The sequence below is a fragment of the Ovis canadensis genome, chromosome 7, assembly GCF_042477335.2.
Source record: "Ovis canadensis isolate MfBH-ARS-UI-01 breed Bighorn chromosome 7, ARS-UI_OviCan_v2, whole genome shotgun sequence".
In the NCBI taxonomy this organism is placed as follows: domain Eukaryota; kingdom Metazoa; phylum Chordata; class Mammalia; order Artiodactyla; family Bovidae; genus Ovis; species Ovis canadensis.
Genome location: NC_091251.1, coordinates 99100683 through 99123303, shown reverse-complemented (window position 1 = coordinate 99123303; position 22621 = coordinate 99100683). Strand labels below are relative to the sequence as shown.

At 41.3% G+C, this 22621-nt stretch overlaps 1 protein-coding gene and 1 pseudogene across 1 annotated transcript in view; one reads left to right on the top strand and one right to left on the bottom strand.

The window, feature by feature from the left end:
- SPTLC2 (serine palmitoyltransferase long chain base subunit 2) overlaps positions 1–22621 on the top strand; it is a 99898-nt gene that overhangs the window by 65871 nt on the left and 11406 nt on the right. Inside the window, exons 10-11 of the mRNA XM_069597186.1 lie at positions 18467–18602; positions 20753–20882. Coding sequence (XP_069453287.1) covers positions 18467–18602; positions 20753–20882 — 266 coding nt within the window. The remainder of the gene's footprint in view (positions 1–18466; positions 18603–20752; positions 20883–22621) is intronic.
- On the bottom strand, positions 651–9679 carry LOC138444027 (small ubiquitin-related modifier 1-like; annotated as a pseudogene).

The following is a 22621-nucleotide window of genomic DNA, read 5'->3' as shown; positions in this document are numbered from 1 at the left end:
ATAAGTGACAAGACAGATGGACTCTTCTCAGTTAAGAACCAGATATTCTTCTTAAGGCTTTCCTTAAGATTTGAGAGCTTTTTGAAGAGGAATTGTTTTGTTTTTTTTTAAATTGTCACCGGTGGTTTAGGAAAAAATAAATGATCTAAATACTTGTATCTGCCTACCATCTACTTTGACAGTGGAATGAGTTTCAGAAGGACCTCATTAAAGTGTATTCTTTTTAACTGTTTCAGACTTTGTCTGTGGACCACCTGCATCAAAGTCACTTTTAGTATGGTGGTTTCTAACCTTGCTCACACACAGTAGTCGTAATTAGTAATAATGCCTAATACCTAATTACCACGGCCCCTTTGCAGACCTAGTGAACATTTGGGGGTGAGGCTCTTATAAGTTTTTATTTAAAAGCATCTCAAAGGATTCTAATGTGTGGCACCACTGCTGTAGAGTTTGTTGAAAATGAGGATTCGAGGACATCCCTGGTGGTACAGGGGATGAGTCTGTCTGCTGACACAGGGGACGCCGGTCTGATCTCTGGTCTGGGAAGATTCCATGTGCCGTGGGGCAGCTAAGCCCGTGCGCCACAGCTACTGGGCCCTTGCTCTAGAGCCTGTGAGCCACAACTACTGAAACCTGAGTGTCTAAGACCCTTATTCTGCAATAAGAAAAGCCACAGCAGTGAGAAGCCCGCACTCACTGCCACTGGAGAAAAGCCGCACAGCCGCGAAGACCCAGCACAACCCAAAATTAGTTAATTAATTAAAACAGTGAGAGCACGCTGAAAAAAACGAGGATTCGAGTCCACTCCACCAAACCATGCGTCTTGGTGGACAAGACCATGCATTTTAAAGAAAACCTAAGTTAATAATGCAGACTAACTGCTAAGAGATCTGAGAGTTGTCTTTTTCTCTGTCCTTTTTTCTTGAGCTGACTTACATCAGTGAGAACCAAAAGCAACTCTACTGATTGGTGGTGATTGGGGAAAGAAAAGGAAGTTGGAGGACAGGATATTTGATCTGTTTTCTTTTAAAAAGAAAAATAAGAGAAATATTGGTGTGTGGAACAGGAGTTTGATGTTGATGCTAAGTTGTCTGTCTTCATTGGGTTTGGAACTGAATGCACTGATGCTTCCTTCCAAAGAACTGATGGTCCTTGCTGAATGAATCAGCAGCAAGGGTGAAATTAGAACCAGTTAGGGGAGGGAGAAGAAACAACGAAGAGGTCAGGGGCCTATCATCAGGCCTCTACAGGCTGGCTGGAATTTTTTTGTTTTAATGCTACTTATATTTTTATAGCCTATTAATTCAGAATCTCAAATTCTTTTGTACCTAACCTACAAAAGCCTTGCCCACAATATACTCTTTTTTTCCCCTAAATGTTCAGTATTTGCTCATTGCCTTGCCTTCTGCCTCTGAAACTCTAGTTTAATTCCAAGCCTCGCTTTATTTGCTAACCCCCTTCACCTGCCCATGGGTGCTTGACCACAGTAGTCATATTTCCTCATTGCTTCATTTCTGTCTAAAAGTAGCCATGATACATTCCAGTACCAAAGGAGGACAGTGGGACAGTCTTTGGACAAATTAAGCCTTTCTGTCCTAGTTATGGACTGGCACCCTTTAAACCTCAGTTCCTCAATTTCTGAGGCACTTGGCCTCTTTTCTTCCTTTTGTTTAGGGCCCTCTGTTTCTAACCGTTCTTTTAAATTCTTGATTATATTGAATCAACAACTTAAAGCCTTGGCCCTGCTGCCTGTTGCACATCCTGCAGCAGTCCTCAGGAAATCCTAGTTTGGGGCATTGAAACCGATTAAAGGATTAAGCTGCTGCTAGGGAGAGGGTGCGGAGAAGGCAATGGCACCCCACTCCAGTACTCTTGCCTGGAAAATCCCATGGACGGCGGAGCCTGGTAGGCTGCAGTCCATGGGGTCGCACAGAGTCGGACACGACTGAGCGACTTCACTTTAACTTTTCACTTTCATGCATTGGAGAAGGACATGGCAGCCCACTCCAGTGTTCTTGCCTGGAGAATCCCAGGGACGGGGGAGCCTGGTGGGCTGCTGTCCATGGGGTCGCACAGAGTCGGACACGACTGAAGCGACTTAGCAGCACCAGCAGTAGCAGCAGCAGGAAGAGGGTAATAAACCATGCTCGTGAAAGAAATCTACCTATGGTGCCTGTAGTTGCTGAGAAAAGAAATAGAAATAGTGTCGTTAACAGGTAGTAGATTGAAATACTTAGATGCATGAGGTCGCAAAGAGGCGGACACGACTGAGCGCACTCACACATATACATGCACTCTTGTAGGGAGCTGAAGAGCTGAAGGCCTGCTTTAGAACAGCATCCCTAGGCTAGGGAGAGGCAAGCCGTCTGCTTTGACGTTCATTAATTTGATAGTCGCCCAGGTTGAGCACTTTGATATTTGTCAACAGTCTAGCAAAACAGGGGCATGGTAAACTCATTTTGCTTCAGTGTTCCAAAGTTACTGAATTCTTGCTTCCTGAGAGTCCTTTATAAGTATCCATTTTACAAGACTGTTCACTATATTTATTTTTCTATTCCCTTGGTCTCTTAAGAGCCCAATGGGAAGATTTCCTGGTGCACTTTAACTGGGGCTTAAGTGTTATTAAAATCAGTCTGCCCTGCCTTTTGGCTAATGTTTCTTTTACTTTTGTTTTAGGTAACATTTTTTAATAGTACATTTCATCCTTCTTTCTCTAGTCCCTTTTGGTATTTTGAGATATTTTTAGGTATAGTGATGCTAATTTTTCACCTACATCTCTGCAGGTGTTCATGTAAAAGTTAAAGAACTGATGACCTTAAAGGTCAGTTGACTTGTGTCTTTGCTGGCATTCTTTTGTCCCTCTTGCTCTCCTTTCTAGGAGGCCATGAGATGCCAATTTTCACGAGGCATCTTGTCTGGATACTTGTGACAAGTACATCATTTATTGATCTAGAAAGTGCTGTGATGAGAGTTGAAAGTGTTATCTGCTGCCTCCCTGCCCCCACCCACTTTAGAGCTGATCAAAGGGTGATCACTAGTGATTAAGAAAGATGAGTCAAGAAGAGACTGCTTCTTCAACAAAAAAAGCTTGATGAGCTGGTTAAGAATGAATCCCTATTCTGCCCAATTCACATACTATGGTATCATCTAAATGTGAATATATATATATATATATTATAATAAAATAGAAGTTCCTTCATGGTTTAACCTTAATAATATCAATATATTTCTGTTGACATGAAAATCAACTTAAGTATCTATACATTTATAAGATTCATAAATTAAGCAAAAATTATAATAATTGTAGGCAGACATTTTACTGTCTGAGCCACCAGGGAAGTCTATATCAAAATTTTAACAAGTACAAAATATTTGCTACGACTTGTAGGAAAGGTTCCTCCCCCATTTTTACCTTTACTTATTCAAGTTTTTTAAGCAAATATTTCATTTATTTTAATGAAGCTGATACAGACAGTGTCTGTTTAAAACCACTATCCCAGGCCAAAAAGTAGCAAAAAGAGCAGTGTTCTGTTTTAATCACGTCTACGTGAATAACTTTAACTACTAATGAAAACTAGAACTTTTCTGGGATCTTCTAACAAGGTTCTTCTTTCATCTTAAAACGCTTCCTCTTCCGTGAAGCCATATTTGGAGTTAATCATTGTTCTCACCGCCTCTGTCACCGTGGCTCCAACCTGACACGCCTCTTCTTTTGGTCCTGACCCTCAGATTTTAAAATTAGCTTCAAGCTAAGGAAAGGTCATTTTTCATAGTTCTGTTCTCAGAAAAACTTCGATCTCCCACTGAAAATCCTAGTCTAGGAGTGAAGCGATCATATGCCTAAGAACTGGAAAGTCATTAGAACCACTGACATTAATGGATCTTATTTATCACAAATAGGCAGTCCTGGAAAAGGTGGCCTCTTTGTGCACCCATGTTATTTTTAAAACAAAGGGCGATACGACGAGGGCTGAGGTTGGATCACCAAAATTCAGCACAAGAAAACAGACAATAGTGAATCATGGGCACAAGAATCCAAGTTGTAAGGTTTTTTTAAGAGATGAGGTACCAGTTTTTAATTCTGTTTTGAACACCACGTTACAAAAGAGCTATTTTTTTTAAGGATTAAGGAAAAGAAAAAAAACAAGAATGTAAACTGTTGAATGACCCTCTTTGTTCCTGAAAAACTTTAATCACATCTTCTTCCTCCATTCCCAGTTCTTTTGAAGTGTGATTACCAGCAATTTCCTGACCTTCAGAGAGAAACCTGGATGAATTCACGGTCTTTGACAGTGTGATTCTTTGAGTTTCTTGAAATGTGTCGTCATTTTCACTTGGAAGTGAATCTCACTGCTCTCCTGTCCAGTGACCTTGAGTGTAATATATTCTCCTTCCCTCTTACCCGTCAAATCTTCAGTTGAAGGTTTTGCCTCCTGGTCAGACCTGGTGACAGTAGCTTACCCAGGGGTCTCCATACAGCAGCGGCCTTGGGTAGGCAGATCTTCACTTCGGGGTTTACAGACTCAGGTCTCTGCTCCACAGCACAGCACCAAGACTGGAGGGATTTCACTACACCTTCTGCTTGTTCAATTTTTAATTGTTTAGCAAGCCCTGCTCTTATGGGGCTATATAGAGAGCATGGTTACAAGACTTTTTTATTATAAAGTAATTTGCTGCTATATGTGATTTTGAGTAATGTCTACCATTCAGTTTTTGTCTGAGCCACACCTCTTCAGTGACAGGTGCTCTATTCCCAGAGACCTAGAGAGCTGTTTGTCTTTGCAGTTGACAAAGGTTAAAAGTGCTAAAGAATCTTCCTGCCAGTGCAAGAGACACAAGAGACTCAGGTTTGATCACTGGGTTGGGAAGATCCCCTGGAGGAGGAAATGGAAACCCACTCCAGTATTCTTGCCTGGGAAATCCCATGGACAGAGGCGCCCGGCGGGCTACAGTCCATTGGGGTTGCAAAGAATTGGACATGACTGAGCACACACAAAGGGTAAAAGTGCTTGGTCAACATGAGAAGTGGTTCTTATCTCTTGTTTATAACCAAAACCTTTTAAGTGAAGTACAGTAATTATATGGGTTAATATTCTTTCCAGTTCTGTGCTTGTACTTCAAATGGTAGAACTGGGGGTTGCAGCTGTTTGTGGAGCGTAGTAGAAAAGAGAGTAGAAGATAAGTGGCTCTAACAGCAGTCAGAAGTTATTTTTAACTTCTAAGTAAAAGTATGGCCATTATTCAAGGAAATGTTCTATTAAGTATCATCTAAGTCCCACAGCACCTGGAATAACTTGGTCAAATGAATAGATTGTTGTCTCTTGGAGAGATTCCAAGCTGTCTAAGACATCCATGCCACTGTCATCATCATAAAACATCTGCTGAGCTTTTCCCGTGCAGTATTTTTATAGGGAGGTTAGAGGGAAAGAGGAAAAGAAAGAGGAAGAATTGGCTCAGTTACAGGGACTGAAAGACTCCAGGTTTATAGCAAGCAAGCTGGAGACCCAGATGATTTAGTCCAAATGCCGTCAGTCTCAAGATCCGGGAAGAGCTGGCGCTTTAGTTCAAATATGAAGGCAGGAAAAATAATAACATCCCACCTTAGCAGGCTGGCAGGTCCTACTTTGTCCTGTTTAGGCTTTCAGTTGATTGATTGTGGCCCACACACACAGGGCAGTCAGCCAACTTAAATGTTACTCTCATTCAAAACACCATCATAGACACAAACAGAATAATGTTTGATTAAACATCTGAGGCCCATGGAGCCCAGAGTCACACGTAAGATTAGCCAGCACAGTATCCTCAGTTAATTAATCCACTCTTTTTGAATACTAAAAAATTTTATCCCTCCCACCCATTCCCCTCTCTCTCTCCTTAATACTAAAATTTGCCTTTAATGTTTCTCAGCTTCAGGAGAAGTAAATAAGTGAATAAATGCTTGTCTAACCTTGTCAGCTTTTCCCCCCTCCATATTGGGCTTGGCAGTGAACACCCAACTTTGGACTCTAAAGTCTGATTTCCTTGGAATGTTGACAGTTTTACAACATAAGGTTCAGTTACCTTTGTATTTTAGTTTCTGCTCACTAATTGACTTTCAGTTGGCCCCACACATGATGTTTCTATCCTCGTCAATTTGCCAGAAAGTAGATCATCAGTAACAGCCAGGAACGAACTGGGAACTTTGTTATGTGATTCTCGTTAAGGAAAGCAGGAGACTAACAGGGAAAGCTCCGAATGTGGAGCTCATGTTTGTTTGCACAGATAAGATGTGTTTTCCTGTTCTGATTTAAGTTCTGATTTTGAAATTCTTTCCTATATGTTTTGTTTGAGTCATCTTGCTGCATAAGTATATGGAATTTGGGGATCAGTCTGTTAAGGATCCTAAATGTGGAATTTTTAATACCACCTTTTTTTGTTTTGACTGCATTGCATGGCTTACAGGATCTTATTAATAGTTCCCCAACAACGGATTACACCCAGGCCCACAGCAGTGAAAATGCTGAGTCCTAACCACTGGACTGCCAGGGAAATCCCTTTAATACTACATTTAAATGTATCCGCCTACTCGTTCATTCTCATTTTGTTTATAGAAGCAATACCTGCTCATTTTCAAAAACTCAAACATATATCACATAAAATAAACCGGAATAACCAGTGTCAGTTATTTGGCATATAGGCTACATTCTTTTACATGGACATACATATAGTACTCTTGCCTGGAAAATCCAGTGGACGGAGGAGCGTGGTGGGCTGCAGTGCATGGGGTTGCTGAGAGTCGGACACGACTGAGCAACTTCACTTTTACTTTTCATGCATTGGAGAAGGAAATGGCAACCCACTCCAGTGTTCTTGCCTGGAGAATCCCAGGGATGGGGGAGCCCGGTGCGTTGCCGTCTGTTGGGTCGCACAGAGTCGGACACGACTGAAGCGACTTAGCAGCAGCACATATACATATAATGCTTCCCTGGTGGCTCAGATGGTAAAGAGTCTGCCTACAGTACGGGAGCCCTGGGTTCTGGGTCAAGAAGATCCCTTGGAGGAGGAAATGGCAACCCAGTCCACTATTCTTGCCTGGGAAATCCCATAGAGAGAGGAGCCTGATGGGCTACAGTCCTTGAGGTTAAAAGCATCGGACACGACTGAGCAACTTAATACCACATATATACATATATACAAATAGTATACATATATACTGGAGAAGGCAATAGCAACCCACTCCAGTACTCTTGCCTGAAAAATCCCATGGACAGAGGAGCCTGGTAGGCTGTAGTCCATGGGGTTGCTAAGAGTCAGACACGACTGAGCAACTTCACTTTCACTTTTCACTTTCATGCATTGGAGAAGGACATGGCAATCCATTCCAGCGTTCTTGTGTGGAGAATCCCAGGGACAGGGGAGCCTGCTGGGCTGCCATCTATGGGGTCGCACAGAGTTGGCCACGACTGAAGCGACTTAGCAGCAGCATACACATATACAAATAATAATTTTATTAGTGTTATTTTTAGTGTAGTATATGCATGGCACCAAAAGATTAGAGGAGTTTGACTAGTTTGACCCACCTAAAAATCAGTGAACAGAGAGAGTCATTTAAGGGAGGGAAGAAAAAGAAGATATTGATTGCCTTTTTAGCAGTTTGGGTGGACAGTTTCTTTCTAAGGTTATTAGAATTTACTCCGTAATTTTGGCGAGAACAAAAATCAGATGAGTTCTGCTAGGATACAGATGGTGCTTATGAATAACAACACATAATGAAGTCCATCCTCAAGGAAATCAGTCCTGAATGTTCATTGGAAGGACTGATGTTGAAGCTGAAACTCCAATACTTTGGCCACCTGATGCGAAGAACTGACTCACTAGAAAAGATCCTGATGCTGGGAAAGATTGAGGGCAAGAGGAGAAGGGGACAACAGAGGATGAAATGGTTGGATGGACATGAGTTTGAGTAAACTCTAGGAGTTGGTGATGGACAGGACGGCCTGGTGTGCTGCAGTCTATGAGGTCACAAAGAGTTGGCCATGACTGAGCAACTGAACTGAACTGAACTGAGGGGCATTTTTGATTGTCATAGACTGGCCTATGGAGAGGTGCTGTTGGCATTTATTGCCAAGAGACCAGTGGTTCTGAATATTCTTCAAGGCACTGGACAGCCTTGACAACCAAGAATTATCATGCCCCAAATGCTAATAGCAGTCTTATTGAGAAACACTGGCAATAGTTGACCAAAATTTTGTACAATGCCCCCCTTTGGAAGGTGGTGGATGACAGAAATCTTACGATGGAAATTGGAAAGCATGCAGGATGAGAGGAAGTCTCTAGGTACCATGTCTGTTCCTGAGAGCAGAGCCAGTCGAGGTGATATGGTGTAGGCCCCTTGGGCTGGGGTATTGGAGGCAGTGTGAGTCAGTGACAGATCGCTAGGAGGCAAGTGAGTCTCCGGGGGGTGGGCTGGCAGGGACCAGCAGTAACTTGTAATTAAACATGGTTATTCTGTTCTCCTCTTACATTCCTGTTACCTAATGTTTCTTTAAAAAAAAAAGATTATCTTGGAGTATAGTTGATTTACAATGTTGTGTTAGTTTCAAGTACACAGCAAAGTGATTTAGTTGTACATACTGTTTCAAGTGTACAAGCTTTTAAGTTTAATTAGGTCTCATTTGTTAATTTTTGTTTTTATTTCTATTACTCTAGGAGATGGATCCAAAAAGATGCCGCTGTGATTTATGTCAGAGAGAGTTCTGTTTATGTTTTCCTCTAAGAATTTTACGATATCCAGGCTTGTATTTAGATCTTTAACCCATTTTGAGTTTATTTTTGTGTATAGTGTTAGAAAGTATTGCTTTTACATGGAGCTGTTCAGTTTTCCCAGCACCACTTATTGAAGAGATTGTCTTTCCTCCATTCTATATTCTTGCCTCCTTTTTACAGATCAATTGACCATAGGTGTGTGGCTCTATTTCTAGTCTTTCCATCTTGTTCCATTGATCGATGTTTGTCTTTGTGCCAGTACCATACTGTTTTGATTACTGTAGCTTTATAATATAGTTTGAAGTCAAGGAGCCTGATTCCAGGTTCATTTTTCTTTTTCAGGATTGCTTTAGCTGTTCAGAGGTCTTTTATGTCTCTGTACAAATTTTAAGATATTTTGTTCTATATCTGCAAAAAATGCCCTTTGGTAGTTTGATAGGTTGAATCTGTAGACTTCCTACATAGTATGGTCATTTTGACAATATTGATTTTTCTAATCCAAGAACATGGTATATCTTTCCATCTGTCATCGATTTCTTTCATCAGCATCTTGGAGTACAGGTCTTCTGCCTCCTTACGTAGGTTTATTCCTAGGTGTTTTGTTCCTAATATTTCCTTTCAGTCAGTCCTATTAATATAGAAACTAGAGTAGATCAGTGAGTGGTTAAAAATACAGTCTGAAACCAGAAGAATCAGTTCAGATCCTGGTTCTTCCACTTGATTTACATAACCTCTCCGGATGTTACTTTAGTTTTTTCAGCTGCGAAATAATTTTTAAAGTTGTTTCTAAAAGGAAGAGGTGAGAAAACCTTTTTTCTCTCAGAAGTTATTGATGTGGTGTATGAAAGATGCTGTGGTTTAAGTGTTGAGCATAAAAGGAATTTGAATTCATTTTCTTGGCCTGGGCTTACTTTGTCTCTTTTGAAAGTGTCATTGTGATTGCGTTTGAGATTTTTCTGCCAAGCCAGCTATGTACAGTTCTTGGAATTAATGTGACAGCAATAGTTACCACACACCTAGTGCCTCCTTTGCATAGCCCCAGAGGACTTCCAGCTGAGAGGGAGATGGAGCTGTTGTCCTGGTCTTGGATTTAGATATTGCACCGCTAGTGAAAGAGAGTACTAAGGTGATTTTTTTTTTCATAATTTTGTTTATTTATGGCTGTAGGGCTTCCCTTGTGGCTCAGATGGTAAAGAGTCTGCCTTCAATGTAGGAGACCTGGGTTCGATCCCTGGGTTGGGAAGGTTCCCTGGAGGAGGACATGGCAACCCACTCCACTGTTGCCCGGAGAATCCCACAGACAGAGGAGTCCATGGGGCCGCACAGAGTCGGACACGACTGAGCAGCCAAGCGCACATTTATGGCTGTGCTGGGTCTTGTTGCTGTGTGGCTTTTCTCTAGCTGCAGCAAGCAGGGGCTGCTCTCTGGCTGTAGTGTGCGGGCTTCTCGTCACAGTGGCTTCTCTCATTGCAGAGCACGGGCTCTAGAGCGTGCGGGCTTCAGTAGTTGCAGTTCCCACGCTCTGGACCACAGGTTCAGTGGTTGTGGCTCACCTGCTTGGTTGCTCTACAGCATGTGGGATCTTACCGGACCAGGAATCGAACCCATATCTCTTGCATTGACAGGCGGATTCTTTACCACTGAACTACCAGGAAAGCCCCCAAGTTTATTTAAATCAATATAAATCAATATGTTCATCCATTCACTTATGGAAGACTACAAAGTAGTATCTTACCAGGAAGTAAGGCTGGTTAGTAGTTGACTATAATATTTAGACATATAATAACCAAAGCTAAATATAATTTTTCTTTGATTAGAAATTACTTAACTGACAAAGGGAAAGGGAGGAAGTATTTATTCAGCCTGGCACTATGCTTGCTATGTTATGCAGTTTCTTTCCTTTAAAGGGAGTTGGTACTAGAAGCTTCCAAGATTTGGAAATAACCTTTGAAAACAGAGTCTGCATTTGAGTTACCTGATACTGTAAAGACTTGTTTAAGAAGTCTATAGGATATAAGCTCCAGTTTTATATATCAGTGGAGACACATGTTTAACATAGGCAGAGTAATTTACTCAGGATGACTGAGTTTATCCTGTTTTTTAAATTTTATTGTAAAGAAAATGGTTTTTAAGAGAAAAAGTACAGGAGTGAAACATGTTCCTTTTCACTGTGGATTACATAGTCCAACCAAAGTAAAATATTTTTAAAAGTAACCTTCCAAATAGCAAAAATAAGACTTTGGACAGATGGTAAACTGAAAGATAGATAGTAAAGTTCAATTCTTAGACAAAAAATATTAAAGAGATATTATGTGAAATACCCATAATGTAATGTTTTGGTAGTATAGATTAGAAGGCATTAGGTAGTATTTCTTCATATTTTATCCTGGCTTACGTCCCATAACTCCTAATGCTGAAAACTAACTGAAACCATTCTTGGGGCTGTATGTTCTGTTTGCTGCTAAGTCACTTCGGTTGTGTCCGACTCTGTGCAACCCCATAGACGGCAGCCCACCAGGCTCCCCCATCCCTGGGATTCTCCAGGCAAGAACACCGGAGTGGGTTGCCATTTCCTTCTCCAATGCAGGAAAGTGAAAAGTGAAAGTGAAGTCGCTCAGTCGTGTCCGACCCTCAGCAACCCCATGGACCGCAGCCTTCCAGGCTCCGTCCAGGGGATTTTCCAGGCAAGAGTACTAGAGTGGAGTGCCATTGCCTTCTCTGATATGTTGTTTGGGGGACCCTAAACTGGGAAAACCTTCATCTGCTTTGACATTATGACCTTTAAGAAGTGGGGAAGGGGGAAGAAGTTCTTCAATTTCAGATTCTGCCAACCCATTATAATTAATTGAAAAGTATGAGTCTGAGGAATAGCAGTACTTTTATTTTTCCCAGGAAGGTAGATTATGTCAGCATAACTAGGAAATCTAAGAAGATTAGGAGCTGTTTAATGGGGTATAATGTGACTTATGTGATCAATTCTGAACATCACTCATTGATGTCCTTTATTTTGGAAGATTTCAGTTACTACTGAAAATGTTATATTTGAAGTTGCAGACTCAAACTTCTTTGGTTGATCATAAGTTATATTAAAAAGCTCATCAGCTAAATTGAAAGTTGTATTGCTCTGTAAGCAGGTGTGAAGTGAAAAAGAAGTGTGAAGTGTTAGTCACTCAGTCGTGTCCAACTCTTTGAGACCCCATGGACTGTATGTAGCCTGCTAGGTTCCTCTGTCCATGGGATTTCTCCAGGCAGGAATACTGGAATGGGTAGCCGTTCCCTCTTCTAGAGGATCTTCCAGAGATCGAACCTGGGCCTCCCGCATTGTAGGCAGGTTCTTTTCCATCTGAGCCACCAGGAGGCCTTGTAAGCAGGTTTTAGACACTCGCTGTATATTTTGAAGCCTAAGTTCTGAGTAGTTAGCACTAATGGCCATTGAAGACAAAGTGTCTGCTCCCTTTTGTATTCCTTACTTTGTACATTGAGGTTATCTTTTTTGTTTGTTTGCTTTTTAACCAGTCCTGAGACTTCAGAAAATTTGTAGCTCGTAGAACACTGTTCTGATTGATAAACTGTCAGGAAGGGATGTCTGGAATGCAGTTGTACAGCTGCAAAATCTGTTCAGCAATAGTTAATAAATGTAACTCTAAATCTGACTCTGTTTTGTAAAAGTGATTAAAGGTTATCCATGTATAGTGGTTGTCACTACATAGATAGTTGTGATGCTTCTTCTAGTCCGTCTTCCTCCCTTTTTAGGCTTTCAGTTTCCTTTAAAGAATTAAATCTAATGATGCCGTCACAACCCACTGATCCATCATATTCATTTTACTTCGCTCCTTAGCATAAAATGTATTATAAGAAGTTGAGGAGTAAAAACTAACCAATTATCTACTATATTTTCTGCAATATTAACTACACATACATATTTATTTTCTCTCTGTCTCTCTTTCATGCCAAGCTGTAGATTTTTACTGAAAATATCCTAAAAATGGCTTCATTCTAACAAATTGCCCAAAAGGACAGCCAACACAGTAAGGTTCATTTGTAAAGTTCAAGAAATCAGAACACGGGTTCTCTCTAAATTGCCTTTATGCTTTTTGTCACCCTTAAAAGTAAAGATTTATGTTTGAAAAATAGAGAAGAATGCTGATTTCTTATATTACCATCTGTGTTCTCTCTGAGGCAAAGATCAAGACCTTTTAAGAGTTAGTATTTTTTTTTTTTTTAGCAATGCTAACCTTTTTTGTTTTTAAATTCACATTTGACCCTATACTTGCTATAGCTTTGCTGTGAGAAAACTCTTTAGAAGTGAGCTTGGCGGTTGAACTTAAATACCATGCTTCTTGTATTAATATTAACTGGTATTTTATATGATGTTTAATTCAAAATGGATAGCTGTGTTGTCTCTAAAATTCAGTATCACCTCATAAGAGATAACCACTTTCCTAATATGTATAACTGCAAAAGTTTACTGATTTGTAAGTAACTTGGCTGCTTTTCCTATCCTTATCTTTGAAATATTAGGTTGAATCAGAAGAAATTGCCTTTTTAAGGTCAAAAATAGTCAAATATTGGCATCTTCTTGGTTCTGCCTAGTAGTTTTTGTTGAATAAACAGACCACTTAATTTCTGGGTTTCTCTGTGACTGCCATTTCTAATTTAGTTCACTTCTTTTTCCAGCGCTGGTCTTGATTCTTCCCCTCAGTCTTTATTCTTTGCTCACCACTGATGATTGCAGTTTGCTGTTGCAGATGAGTTTATTGGAAGAACCACTCTTTGCTTGTCTCATACTTGCCCTGCATCTTCTTAGGCTCCCTCACCCGTTCTTCCCTGTCCCGTTCATTTGCTAGTAAGTGCCGTTTAAAAAGTAAGGTACGGATGCATGTGTGCATGCATGCTCAGCCGCTTCAGTCGTGTCCGACTCTTTGCAGCCCTGTGGACTGTAGCCCACCAGGCTGCTCTATCCACAGGATTCTTCAGGCAAGAATACTGGAGTGGGTTGCCAAGCCCTTCTCCAGGGGATCTTCCTGACCAAGGGATCAAACCCGCATCTCCAGCACTGCAGGCAGATTCCTTACTGCTGACCCACCAGGGAAGCCCAAAATACAGATATTGTTACCCAGTAAAGGGATAAACACTTCAGAGGTTGAAACAGACATAATTTCTGGCTGTGGTGTGAAAGCAAAAGCACTGAACTGGAATCAGAAAACCTTGATCTTCCTCCTATTGAATGAAAGGCCTTGGAGAAAATAGTTAAACATCTATGGGCCTATTTTTCTGTGTATAAAGTATAAATACAGTTGACCTGTGTGCAGTACAGATATGAACTGGCCAGATCCACTTATATGTGGATATTTTTCAGTAATAAATACTACAGTACTACATGGTCCCTACTTGGTTGAATCTGTGGATTCAGAGACACCTCCAGCTACTGAGTCTTGACTATAAATATATGTGGATTAATCCCTGTCTTATTAATGGTCAACTGTAGTACATATTTTTACCATATCCTCCTAAAGTAAGACTGAGCTGTTAGTTGCTAATTATAGTACTTCTTTCCTTATTTGGGCATGACTAAGATGGGAATACCAGACCACCTGACCTGCCTCTTGAGAAACCTATATGCAGGTCAGGAAGCAACAGTTAGAACTGGACACGGAACAACAGACTGGTTCCAAATAGGAAAAGGAGTATGTCAAGGCTGTATATTGTTACCCTGCTTATTTAACTTACACAGAGTACATCATGAGAAACGCTGGGCTGGAAGAAGCACAAGCTGGAATCAAGATTGCTGGGAGAAGTATCAATAACCTCAGATATGCAGATGACACCACCCTTATGGCAGAAAGTGAAGAGGAACTAAAAGCCTCTTGATGAAGGTGAAAGAGGAGAGCGAAAAAGTTGGCTTAAAGCTCAACATTCAGAAAACAAAGATCATGGCATCTGGTCCCATCACTTCATGGGAAATAGATGGGGGAAACAGTGGAAACAGTGTCAGACTTAATTTTGGGGGGCTCCAAAATCACTGCAGATGGTGATTGCAGCATGAAATTAAAAGACGCTTACTCCTTGGAAGGAAAGTTATCACCAACCTAGATAGCATATTCAAAAGCAGAAATATTACTTTGACAACAAAGGTCCATCTAGTCAAGGCTATGGTTTTTCCAGTGGTCATATATGGATGTGAGAGTGGACTGTGAAGAAAGCTGAGCACCGAAGAGTTGATGCTTTTGAACTGTGGTGTTGGAGAAGACTCTTGAGAGTCCCTTGGACTGCAAGGAGATCCAACAAGTCCATTCTGAAGGTGACCAGCCCTGGGTGTTCATTGGAAGGACTGATGCTGAAGCTGAAACTCCAATACTTTGGCCACCTCATGCGAAGAGTTGACTCATTGGAAAAGTCTCTGATGCTGGGAGGGATTGGGGGCAGGAGGAGAAGGGGACGACAGAGGATGACATGGCTGGATGGCATCACCGACTCGATGGACATGAGGTTGAATGACCTCCAGGAGTTGGTGATGGACAGGGAGGCCTGGTGTGCTGCAATTCATGGGGTCGCAAAGAGTCGGACACGACTGAGCGACTGAACTGAACGGAACTTACAAATATTGGAGTGCATATCTTTTCAAATTAGACTTTTCATCTTTTCCAGATATATGCCCATATAAGTGATATCACATAATATTTGTGTCTTTCTGACTTGTTTCACTAAGCATAATATTCTCTAGTCCATCCCTGTTGCCACAAATGGCATTATTTCATTCTTTTTGTGGCTGAGTGATATTCCATTGTGTGGGTACATATATATATATTCCACATCTTCTTAATTCAGTCATCTGTGGATGGAAACTTATATTGCTTCCGTGTCTTGGCTATTATAAATAGTACTGATACGAACATTGGGTGCATATATTGTTTTGAATTAGTCTCTCCTTTTTTCCAGATTCCCAGGAGTGGGATAGTCGGATGATGTGGTAGTTATATTTTTACTTTTTTAAGGAACCTGCCTATTCCAAGTATCTTCCAGTTATGCATGTGAGTGTTAGTTTAGATGTATTTTCTTCTGGGACTCTTCTTGTCAGGGAACAGATGACAATGAATGGCGAGACTGAACGGTCCACTTCCTTTCATTACAGAAAACATGCTTAGAATGATATAGCAATAAGTGGAAGTGGTGAGGTCTAAATCTCTTGGCATTTCTTCTTTTCCTTGATAATTTTTCTAACAGAAGGTAATTTGTGGTAAGAGAAAGGTAGCAAGTTGCAAAATAATACAGGAAAAAATTAAAGTATATCAAACTTAGCATGTGTCAGTTTCTTTAAAAATCTTTAATAAGATACCATTTATACACAGTAAAATTCACTAAAGTGTAATTCCATGAGTTTTAACAAATGTATGCGGTCATGTAACCATAGCATAAAGTACAGAATATTTTCATCACCCCTGAAAAGACCCCTCATACCCCTCTTCCGTCAATCATCTCTCCATTCCCTGGCAACCGCTAATCTGTTCTGTCACTATAATTATGTCTTTTTAAGAATTTCCTGTAATTGGATTCATAAGAGTGTAATCGTTTGTGTCTAGCTTATTTCATTTAACATAATTCTCTGCAGCTCATTGTCATTTTTGTATGTGTCGGTTATTTTTATCTCTCTTCATCATGTCTCCTCTGTTTTTCTGAATGGATGGAGCATTTTTATGATAGCATTTTTCGTCCTTGTCTGCTAATACTCTGTCATTCCTGGTCTGTTTCTCTTGATAGATCTTTCTCCTAGTTGCTGGGTCATATTGTCCTGTTTCTTTGAGTGCCTAAATCCTTTTACTACACACGGCATTGTGAATTTCACATTATTAGGGACTGCATTTTGTTATATTCATTTAGGTGATAATGTTGGACTTTGTTCTTGGAATCAGTTGGATCCTCTCAGGACTTGCTGTTAAGGAGTGTTTGTGTGGGCCAGAGCAGCTTTTAGTCTAGGGCTAATTTAGCTCCACTACCAGTGTGATTCTAAGGTCTTCCCGTTTCAGTTAGTGAAAATAGAAATTATTCCCAGCTCCGTAGGAGTGCTGGGAATTGCTTAATCTGCTGCTTTCTGGTGGATCTCCCCAGCCTCTCATGGTTTCTTCTCCTATGTGTGCAGGTCAGCCCTTTGCCAAAGGCTCTTCTGCAGGCCCCACAGCTCTCTAGGTGCACTTTCCTCCTCTCCTTTTGTGCTGCCCAGTAAATTCTAGCCACCTTAGCCTCCCCAACTTCAAAATCTGTTGTCTTCAGCGGACAAGACTAGGTCCCCGCTTCCGGAGCAGCCTGGGAGCTGTCTCTAGGTGCTATGGAGGCAATTGCAAGACTCACTTCTGGTTTCCTTTCTCTCCAGGAGGACAGTTGTGCACTGCCTGTGGCCTAGTGTCTGAAAACAATTCTTTAATATACCCTGTCCAGCTTTCTGTTGTTTACAAGCAGTACAGTAAATCCAGTTCCTGGTACTCTTATCACACCTGGAACTGGAAGTCTCTTATTCTAAATGTAGAGTAAGCATGTGTTGGTATTTCTAGGGGGAAAGTTAGAGTATGTTGCTCATCAGTTATCAGCATAAATGTAACATACTTTAATGTCTGCTTTAATATTTGTAAGATGTATGTCGTAACTTAAGTGATGTTCTTCAGTGTTCACGCTAATCTAATCTACGCTTGTGTTAGCCTCTCTGGTCAACTTAAAATTATTTACATAAAGAGTATTAATTTGGGGTTATTTGTAGCAAACTTACCTAGAGTAATCTCCACATCAGTGATGGGTATGTTAGTGTTTTGAGTCTAAGAACTTTTGTTAATCATCTGTATTTCCAGTTGATTGATTTATCTTTGAGCTGTATGATTATATTTTTTTAAATATGAATCTGCTGGATTTCTCATATATGTGAAAAAATGACCACAACCTTCCTTATTTGTGAGTAGATTTTGAAAACTGTTGAACAGTTCTTAGCCCTTACAAGCTGATCTTTTGTGTCTTGCTCTCTATAACAGAACGATTGTTCTGGGACATCTGTTCATAGATTGACGTCCCATAAAGTCAAAACCAGGTCAAATATCTAGTCAGTTAGCACTTGAAAAATGTATGCCTTAATCCACTTGTGTTTAGGAAAGATGAACAAAGTAGGGTTAAAAATATGATTTTTACGTTACATGGGTATGCTGCTGCTGTTTGATAGGAGTTTTAGGAAAATGGTAATACAAACTGAAAACTCAAGAAGAAAATGTGGGACTCTGAATGGCTCTCTCTCTGATCTTATGTGTACAATCATTTGCAGCAAGGTTTTTGGAATGAATATTGAAGTTGAGAGACCTTAATTCTAGTCAGCTGTGCTACTCATTACCGTATGACTGTGAGCCAGTCACAACCTTGTGAGTCTCCTAATATAAATATATGTATTTATATATCATATATTGTATAAATATTTATATAAATGAAATGATGGTAAGCATCTTACCTACTGTGCAGGGTGGCAGGGTGTGAAATGAGGTGGCGTCAGTGACCATGCTGGAGGATGCTTGTGTGCCACTGGTAGTAGTGGAAATACTACTCGTAAACTTTATTTTGTACATTACTGTGAAATCTACACTCAGCACTTACCATGACAGAATTTACCAAAGCAAGATATATTTGTGTCTTTTTATATTCCATACAGTTTACTGTGCAAAAATTATTTTGTTTCCCTCCCATGATTTTCCAGGCCAAGAGTGTATTCAGCAGTTAGCCGAAAACGTCCGGTATTTCAGGAGACGTCTGAAAAGCATGGGCTTCATCATCTATGGGAATGAAGATTCTCCAGTGGTGCCTCTGATGCTCTACATGCCAGCCAAAATCGGGTACCTTTTTTTTTTTTTAATTTTAGCTGTGTGAGTGGGCTTTCTCTAGTGGCAGCAAGCAGGAACTACGCTCTGGTTGTGGTCCATGGGCTTTTCACCGCAGTGGGTCCTCTTGTTGCGGAGCAAGGGTTCTAGAGTATGCAGGCTTCAGCAGCTGTGGCACACGGGCCCGGTGGTTTTGGCTCACAGGCTCCAGAGCTCAGGCTCCATAGTTGGGTTGCTCAGGCTTACCTGCTCTGCTGCATGAGGGATCTTCCTGGACCAGGGATCGAGCCCATGTCCCCTGTATTGGCAGGTGGATTCTTAACCATTAAGTCTCCAAAATTGGTTACTTTTTTGCAAATGACAGATGAGCCTCTCATTAGACTCAAGCTCTCCCATGATGTGAGACCAGGGCTATATGTTCTGTTAGGTAAAATTGTCTTGGTCACATTATGTTAACCTTCATTTACTGGATGTGCCATAGAGTAAACAGTGAATTCCAGTTTGTAAAATGCATTAACATTCATTAAACAAACATTTGAGTTAAATGTACTCTTCTAGGGGCTTAAGATAGATCAGTTAACAAACCACAGAAATAAAAATCCCTGTCCTTGTGGAGTTTATGCTCTACTGGGGCATGAGTCAGACAAACAGAATAAATAAGGAAATTTGTAATATGTATGTTAAAAGGTTTTAAGTGCCATGGGAAAAAACAGGGTAGGATAGGGGGTGAGAGAGAGTGCCTTGTGGGTGGGCAGATTACAGAATTAAATGGGATGGTCACCCCTGGGTGAGCCTCAGTGGGAAGGAAAGATGATATACGAGCTGGAACTCATAGCTGAGCAAGTTAGCCACTTGGAGAATGAAGCTTCTGTCCAAAGGCCATAATACAGGAACATAGTTATAGTTAGCCAGTGGAAGACTAGCAGGAGGTGAGTGGGCTGAACTGCAGTGCCCAAGGGGAGCAGTGAGCCATGAGGTCAGCCGTGTAACTGCACAGTTACCAGATGTGCACAGTGCACCAACCCCTTTGGCTTGTGCAAGGCATGTGTAATGGAAATCTGTGCCCTGGAATAGCTTTCGGTGTGTTTGAGAAGCACAGATGTGTAACAAAACCAAAATATATTTGAAAAGCCGATATGAAGTGGATAAAGGAGTCATCTGCTTAGTCAGTAAAAAAAGGCACATCTTTTCAGAGTTGTGAGTTTGACTAGGTCTTAAATATAAATTTGAGTAAGGATCATTTCTCAGGTTTAAGTGAACTCATCAGAGGAGCAAGTTTTTTCTTCACCTTTGAATGTCCAGTGCCCACATAGCTCCTGGCACTCAGCAAATGTTGATTAAAGTGAATTATTATAGGAAAGTGAAAGTGAAGTCGCTCAATCGTGTCCGACTCTTTGCGACCCCATGGACTGTAGCCTATCAGGCTCCTCCGTCCATGGGATTTTCCAGGCAAGAGTGCTGGAGTGGATTGCCATTTCCTTCTCCAGGAATCGAACCTGGGTCTCCCGCATTGCAGGCAGACACTTTACCGTCTGAGCCACCAAGAGAGCCCAGAACTATTATAGGAGGGGAAATTAAATCAGGAAACCTGGGAGTGTGGTGGTCTGGCTGGTCATCTGAAGGCGGGATGAGCTGGCCTCACGCACCCCTAAGGAAACCCTGAATACCAATGGCAGCTCAGCACCTAAATTGATCCAGAAAATGCATGGTCTGGAAGGCTGATGCTTGGTCTTTCTACCAGCAGAGACACGTCCATATTATAGCAGATCCTCCACATCCTTAATCTTAAAAAATTTTTTATACTGCCAAGCCCAACATTTCAAGGACCAGGCTTAAACTCAAGTTCATTTTGAAACCTCTGAGCCACTGTTACATGTCAGGGACACCTTAAAGCTACAACTGCAAATTACTTTGACAAGCCTTATTTAAAATTGGTCTCTGCCAACACTTATCCTTTCACCTTTCTGAAGGAAACCATTTGGGAGAAGACCACTTTAGGATTGAATAGAGTCTTTGTAAACTGTCAGTTTTAACTTTCACAGAAGTTAGAAGAAATTCCTAATAGAAATCTCTGGTGCCTTTAAGAGTTTAAATCACTCTGTACGGCAAGACCTTTGTACTGTGTGCTTTATTATTCTTCCTGGTTTCTTGTTTTCCCTTTGCAGCGCCTTTGGACGGGAGATGCTGAAGCGAAATATTGGTGTAGTTGTGGTAGGATTTCCTGCTACCCCCATCATTGAGTCCAGAGCCAGATTTTGCCTGTCTGCAGCTCATACCAGAGAAATGCTTGACACTGTAAGTAGACACTTTCACTTTGATAGCTGCTGCTGCTGCTGCTAAGTCGCTTCAGTCGTGTCTGACTCTGTGCAACCCCATAGACGGCAGCCCACCAGGCTCCCCCGTCCCTGGGATTCTCCAGGCAAGAACACTGGAGTGGGTTGCCATTTCCTTCTCCAGTGCGTGAAAGTGAAGTCGCTCAGTCGTGTCCAGCTCGCAGCTACCCCATGGACTGCAGCCTTCCAGGCTCATCCGTCCATGGGATTTTCCAGGCAAGAGTACTGGAGTGGTTCGCCAGTGCCTTCTCCGTCACTTTGATATAAATATACCTTATACTAAGAAGGCCTGTGTATCAGGTGAAATCAATCATCTGTTGGGCCTCGTGGTCATTGAGCACCTGAGATAGATAGTCACTGGTAGAGGAGGGAGCACATGGTGCTGTTTAATACATGGCTGTTAACAAAAAATTGCAAAGCTGTTAGCATCACCCACCAGATCCTGTGTGATCAGGGCTCTTGGGAAATTTCTGGCTTCATCTTGTTTCACTCTCTCCCTCATTATAGTCTCTACAACTCTTTATTCTCTTTCTATTCTAGCTTTCTCTTATAAGCTTTCCCACCTGTTTTTCTGTGTGTGGAAGTTTCTCTCTTGACCCTTCTCTCCCCTTTGTCTGGCTGACTGTTACTCATTCGTTACATCTCCACATAGACTTGCTCAAGGGTTTTCCCAAACCTTCTTGCTAGATGTTTCTGAAATCCTAAGACTCTTGTCTAGAAAATTCTTTACACCTGTAGCTATTTAATGGCAGTCTTTTCCATTAGGTAAGTCTTAAGCAGGAACTAAGTCTATTTTTTTCATTCTGTGTGCCAGGCATACAACAGGAACCCATAATTATTACTGACTATAAAAATTTATGGTCTCTTAATATGTTCTCGTCTCTTGGTATTTTATTACCTCACACATAAGACTTCAGACTTTTTAAAGCATTAAGGTGTTCCTGTGTTGGGTGCATTTAGTTCAGTTCAGTTTAGTTCAGTTGCTCAGTCATGTCCGACTCTCTGCGATTCCATGGACTGCAGCACACCAGGCCTCCTGTCCATCACCAACTCCAGGAGTCTACTCAAACTCAGGTCCATTGAATTGATGATGCCATCCATCGATCTCATCCTCTGCCGTCCCCTTCTCCTCCCTGCTTCAATCTTCCCCAGCATTACAGTCTTTTCCAGTGAGCTACTTCTTTGCATCAGGTGGCTCAAGTATTAGAGTTTCAGCTTCAGCATCAGTCTTTCCAATGAATATTCAGGACTGATTTCCTTTAAGATGGACTGGTTGGATCTCCTTGCAGTCCAAGGGACTCTCAAGAGTCTTCTCCAACACCACAGTTCAAAAGCATCAATTCTTCAGCACTCAGCTTTCTTTATAGTCCAACTCTCACATCCATACATGGCTACTGGAAAACCCACAGCTTTGACTAGATGGACCTTTGTTGGCAGTGTCTCTGCTTTTAAATATGCTGTCTAGGTTGGTCATAACTTTTCTTTCAAGGAGGAAGTGTTTTTTAATTTCATGGTTGAAGTCACCCATCTGCAGTGATTTTGGAGCCCCCCAAAATGAAGTCTGTCACTGTTTCCATTGTTTCCCCATCTATTTCCCATGACGTGATGGGGCCAGATGCTGTGATCTTAGTTTTCTGAATGTTGAGTTTTAAGCCAACTTTTTCACTCTCCACTTTCACTTTCATCAAGAGGCTCTTTAGT